At 41.1% G+C, this 6,000-nt stretch overlaps 1 protein-coding gene across 8 annotated transcripts in view; it reads left to right on the top strand.

Moving 5' to 3' along the window:
• The first annotated feature begins 1,656 nt into the window (after positions 1 to 1,656).
• The window catches only part of HAO2 (hydroxyacid oxidase 2), a 49,530-nt gene continuing 45,186 nt past the window's right edge, over positions 1,657 to 6,000 (top strand). For 5 of the 8 annotated variants that reach the window (XM_060201794.1, XM_060201792.1, XM_060201791.1 and 2 more), the window contains exon 1: positions 1,663 to 1,746. Coding sequence is in view for 1 of the 8 variants with exons in the window: in XM_060201793.1 (XP_060057776.1) it covers positions 1,796 to 1,857 (62 nt within the window). In the remaining 7 variants the exon portion in view is untranslated. The other 3 variants (XM_060201795.1, XM_060201796.1, XM_060201793.1) reach the window with 3 other exon arrangements.

Below are 6,000 nucleotides of genomic sequence, written 5' to 3'. Positions count from 1 at the left end.
GACACAGAAGAGCATAAGTAGCATGAGGGAATGAGTTAGTGGCTATAGGTCTGTATTCTTGATCACCACTCTGAAACGTCTGGGAAGGAGGGAAGTGGTGCAAGACTGGAAGATGACAATGGAGATAATGGATCAGGGATCATGAGCTGAAGGCTGATTGTCTAAGGAGGTGTTGGAAAGCCTTTATGGGCTAGTACTGCCACCTAGTGACAAAATATAGTTAGAAATAACACTGAGCAAATAGAAAATGATTAAGTTCCAACCACAGCTTCTAAAAGACAGATGGCAGCCAAGGAAGGGCCTGGCTCCATAGGTAGGACACAAGAACACATAGGTAGATCACAGGACTTAAATTTGTGAGACTCTGGGTTTGGCTCCTAGAATTGTATATGTCAGAGCAGTTCTGGTTTTCTCTCTCCCTGTTCTCCTCTCCTTAAAAAGACCAAATAACTAGGACAGGGGTGACAGCACCATGGTTATTCAGATGGCTTTCATGCCAGAGGCTCTCAGTTCCCTGCACTATCATAATCCAGAGCTCAGTACTGCTCTGGTCTCTCTGGTCTCTCTTGCTCTCTGTATCTCTCTCATTAAACTAAATAAACGAAATGTTTATTAAAAGATTAATAACGCTTTGAAAATAAAATAAACTGTAAAGGTCCTTGGACTAGATTGCAAGTTTCATATGCCACCTGGTAGCTACAGGTTTAGTTTTAAGAATGACTTTTCGGGGAGTCGGGCGGTAGCGCAGCAGGTTAAGCTAATGTGGCGCAAAGCCGCAAGGACCTGTGTAAGGATCCTGGTTTGAGCTCCAGCTCCCCAACTGCATGGGGGGAGTCACCTCACAAGTGATGTCTGTCTTTCTCTCCCCCTCTCTGTCTTCCTCTCCTCATTTCTTTCTGTCCTGTCCAACAACAACATCAATAGCAACAACAATAATAGCTACAACAATAAAAACAAGGGCAACAAAAAGGAATAAAATAAATATTTTTTAAAAAGAATGACTTTTCTCATTACCACCAAAAATTTTGGGCAAATTAATTAACTTCATTGTTTTTCCTACAACAAAATAAAGGTAAAATTGATCCATATGGTTTTTGTGAAGATCTAATGTAACAATGGGTATCATAAACACATACTAGAGACAGATGGAAGGGAAAGATACCACAGCACTAAAAATTCCTCTGGTTTAGTGAGGGACAGGCTTAAACCTGGGTCACCGACATGACAAAGCAGTTGCACTATTGAAGTAAGCTAATTTGCTGACCCCACTGTAGGTGCCCTTAACCCACACACTCTCACTATCTCCCCAGACAAATATTTCTTCTTCCAACATATGGTTATTTTGCAACTCTCTCTCTGAAATTGCCCACTCTTTTCCTTCTACAATCTTCAGCATATTGAGAAAACATATGATTTGTGAACAAGTAAATAATCCAAATTGGGAAACCATATGATTGGGAAAGTTTCTTTATCTTGAGGTTTAATTTTATGACGAACTTGATTTCTAGGTATCTTTGTAAAACAGACTGTTTCAAAGTTAACCTCTCTCTGACCTAGTTACATATTTACTTTCATTCTGGGTGCCATTCTTTTTAACATATTAACTTTTAACCTTGACTTTCTTCTACAGACCTGGACTTGCGGATAGTGATCTACTATTTCCTTCTACATCCTGTCGTGAGCCAAGTGTTGAGCAGCTACATGTAAGTACTACTTGCCCCAAGTAGTGGAGGACACTGAAATCAGGTTTGTCATTGAGTGTCTTCTTTTTGTGGGTTTGTAACTGGGGAAGGAAATGGCTGGTGAGGCTAGAAGAGAGGCTGTAAGCTGCATGAATCACTGGACGTGCTCTTCAAGGTAAGAGGCAAGGTTGGCCAGTGGGGAACCTGGTAGAGCACACATATTACTGGGAGCTCAAACCCCCAGTCCTTACCTCAGAGAGGGAGCCTCATGAGTGGTGAAGCAGTGTTGCAGGTACCTCTCTTTCTTCTCCCCTATCTCCCACTTCCCTCTCATTTTCTCAGTTTCTATAAAGAAGTAAAGGGGGCAGGCTAGGCAGTGGTACACCAGGTTAAATGCACACATTACAGTGTGCAAGGAACCATGTTCAAGCCTCTGGTCCTCATCTGCAGGGGGAAAACTTCACAAGTAGTGAACCAGGGCTGCTGGTGTCTCTGTCTCTCCCTTTCTATCTCCCTGCCCCTCACAATTTCTCTCTGTCTCTATCCAATAATAAATAAATAAAAATATTTTAAAATTTTATTTATAAAAAGGAAACACTGATAAAAACCATAGGATAAGAAAGGTACAACTCTACACAATTCCTACCACCAGAACTCCATATCCCATCCCCTCCCCTGATAGCTTTCCTATTCTTTTTTTAATATTTTATTTATTTATAAAAAGGAAACACTGACAAAACCATAAGATAAGAGGGGTACAACTCCACATAATTACTACCACTAGAACTCCATATTCCATCCCCTCCCTTGATAGCTTCCCTATTCTTTAACTCTCTGGGGGTATGGACCCAAGGTCATTGTGGGATGCAGAAGGTGGAAGGTCTGGCTTCTGTAATTGCTTCCCCACTAAACACGGGCATTTACAGGTCAATCCATAATCCCAGCCCGCTTCTCTCTTTCCCTAGTTGGGTGAGGCTCTGGGGAAGCGAAGCTCCAGGACACATTAGTGGGGTTGTCTGTCCAGGGAAGTCTGGTTGGCATCATGCTAGCATCTGGAACCTGGTGGCTGAAAAGTGGGTTAACATAAAGCCAAACAAGTTGTTGACTAATCATGAATCTAAAGGCTGGACTAGTACAGATGAAGAGTTGGGGGGTCTCCATTTTGTAGATAGCTAGTGGGCATATTTTAGTTAAATTCCAAAGGGCCTGTGGCTATACTAGTTTTTGTTGTTGTTTTTTTTTTTTTCCCTGATCCTGAAATTTGATATGCAGTTGGATCTAAGTTATTGTCTGAGGAAATGATGTCATGGCTGAATAAAGGACCAAAAAGCTGGATCAGGGAAGCGAGTAGATCCCAAATATGGGAAAGGTCTATATATATTGTTGAGTGTAAACCCCATTGATTTGATCTGATCTGGGGCCCATATTCAGCTTAGGAACCTATGTGACCTCTGCATCCCTATAGATCTGAGCTCACATTCTGTAGTCATGAGTAGGAACGTCCCAAGCTGCCCCAATATCAGGACCCATCTTCCTCAGGTGGAACATAGAGTATGTTTGTTGTCCATCCTCCCTTCAGAGGATAGAACATTCTCTACTATTGTTGACCCATGTTGAGGGCAAGTTCCTATGGGGGCCCACAAAGGGAATACAAATATTTATTAAAAATAATAAAGAAATAATAATGGGCTGGGGAGACAGTATATGGTTATGCCCAGAGACTCACATCCCTGAGGTTCCAAAGCCCCAGGTTCAGTTCTCTGTACCACCATAAGCCAGAGCTGAGCAGTGCTTTGGTAAAAATAATAATAAATAAATAAATAAATAAATAAATAATGTAAATCTTTACAAATAATATTTTTTAAACAATGATAATGGTGAAACATGGCTGCCTTCATTGTGTAAGTACTGAGCTCCAGTGATAATTCTGGTGGTAAAAAAAAAATCTAAAGGCAGGTATGAGGAGGTTGTTGCAAAAAGCCAGACAGTATGAAAAAGCTTAAACACTACAGAGAAATAAGGTTTTGTCTAATAAACCTGGGTCTTTTAATCTCATGACAGAATATTTATGGGAGTCCTTCAGAAGGAAAATGAGTCAAAATAATATATTTCAAGATAACATTTCTGAGAAGGTATTGAAAACTTTAAAAGTTACAGTTCCTGCCTTTAGGGATACTCCTTACACTGGATCATTTCCTGGCCACATACAAAGGACAATTATGACTGCTGCTGCTCTAAAAGACTTGTCTGTTAAGCAGTTGAACTAGTGTAGTTTCTTTGAGTGGGATAAGTTTGAAACTAGGTACCAACCTTTCCTCCCATCCCATGTGCCTTTCCAGACTATGACTGACTAAAGTTGAATCTTCAGGTCAATTTAGGGAGGACATTTAAGAACACTATTTAAGAACAGTGATCAACCAGGTTGGTCTACATGTACAGACAGACTGATAGGCCAGTGGGTCAGAATAGAGTCTGGAGATAGGATCAAAGGAGAAATGGATTTGTGCCCATTTACCTATTAACAAGAAGCTAAGTTACTCTCAGTCGCCAGGCTATTCTGCATTTTACAAGATCCTTTGTTTCTCTCACAAGACCTCTAGGACATAGATAGCATGTCAAGTGTGAACTGGAGCACATCTAGCTAAAAAACTAGATGGTAGAGAATGCATCCCATTATCAAAGGCATGGCATTTGAAAGGTACTGGGAATTTTCTCAAATACCTAGATGACTCCCCCATCCCCAGGATCTTGGCTACATTGCTATTCATGGAAAGTAACAGAATTACACATCAAAATCCATTGTCTTCTTTGACTTAAATTTCTTGAAAGTTCTTAAAACTGATGTCATATAGAGGATTTCTTTTGAGGGCTTATTAAACTTTTTTATTATTATCTTATGAGAAAGAGGATCCAAGCACCACTCCAGCAGATGCAGTCTGAAAAGTCCACTTGGGATCTCACATATACTAGTTCCGTGCGCTCCTGATGAGCCATTTTGTTTTGTTCTGTTTTTCAGTGTTTGGCACAATAAAGATTAAATTCAGGTGAGGTGTAGTTCTATAGCAAAGAAAAACCCTGAAATCGTATCAGGTAAACACTCAAGATATTTGTTTCTTGCTCATAAAGATGTCAGTCTCTCTCTCCAGAGTTAATCTTTGACAAATTGTAATCCCTGGATCCAGGCTGCCTTTATCTTATTGCTGTGTTCCTACGGGGTCATGGCCTCAAATTCTTGTAGCTAGAGAAAAGGAAGATTAAGGGTTGCACATCATATGTCAAAAGTCTTTTAAAAAAATTATTTTGCCACTGGAGTTGTCATAGGGCCTCTGTGTCTACAATTTCCTCCACCTCCTGTGGATTCATATTTTTAATTTATTGGGGGGGGTGGGAAGAGAGAGAAAGAGAGCAACACTGCTTCACTGCTCATGAAGCTTCCCTTGTGTACCTACTACATGTGGTGGCTCGGGGCTTGACCCTGCGTCCTCAAATAGTCAAGTGGGCACTCCACCTGATGAGCAACTTCCTTCTAAAGAAATATTTCTTATTTTATGAGACACACAGAAAGAAAGAGAAGGGCGGGGGAAGGAGGAGAAAGAGATGAAACATCAAGGCATATGTTTCAGGTTTCTTTTAATATGTATTTATTTATTATTGGATAGAAAAAAGAGAAATTGAGAGGGGAGAGGGAGATGAGAGGGAAAGAGACAGAGACACAAGAAGCCCTGCTTCACCACTCATGAAGCTTTCCCAGGGGACAAGGGCCTTGAACCCGGGTTCTTAAACACTGTAGTCTGTACGTTTAACCAGGTGCACCACCACCTGACCTCCCAACATGTTTGTTTTAACCTGTAAATCACCTCCTAGTTGCCAGCTCTTAAATTCTTCAGTCAGAATTTGGACTTCCACTCGAAGCCCATTGGCCAGAAAGTAGTTCTATTATGTACCCTTAAGCAACTGGGAAATGTTGGGGAGAAAAGATAAACAGTGAAAGCCTCTGCACATATGCAGGAGACAGTATTAGATAAAATGGTAAGAAATTCTGAAGTGGGATTTACATTATACTATAAGGGGATCACTTAAATCTTATAAGTCTCAGGGAGTTGGGCTGTAGCGCAGCAGGTTAACTGCAGGTGGCGCAAAGCACAAGGACTGGCGTAAGGATCCCTGTTTGAGCCCTGGCTTCCCATCTGCAGGGGAGTCGCTTCACAAGTGGTGAAGCAGGTCTGAGGTGTCTGTCTTTCTCTCCCCCTCTCTGCCTTCCCCTCCTTTCTCCATTTCCCTCTGTCCTATCCAACAACAACAATAATAACTACAACAA

This window comes from Erinaceus europaeus, chromosome 11, assembly GCF_950295315.1.
Source record: "Erinaceus europaeus chromosome 11, mEriEur2.1, whole genome shotgun sequence".
Lineage (NCBI taxonomy): Eukaryota > Metazoa > Chordata > Mammalia > Eulipotyphla > Erinaceidae > Erinaceus > Erinaceus europaeus.
This window is presented reverse-complemented; position numbering and strand designations above follow the sequence as displayed.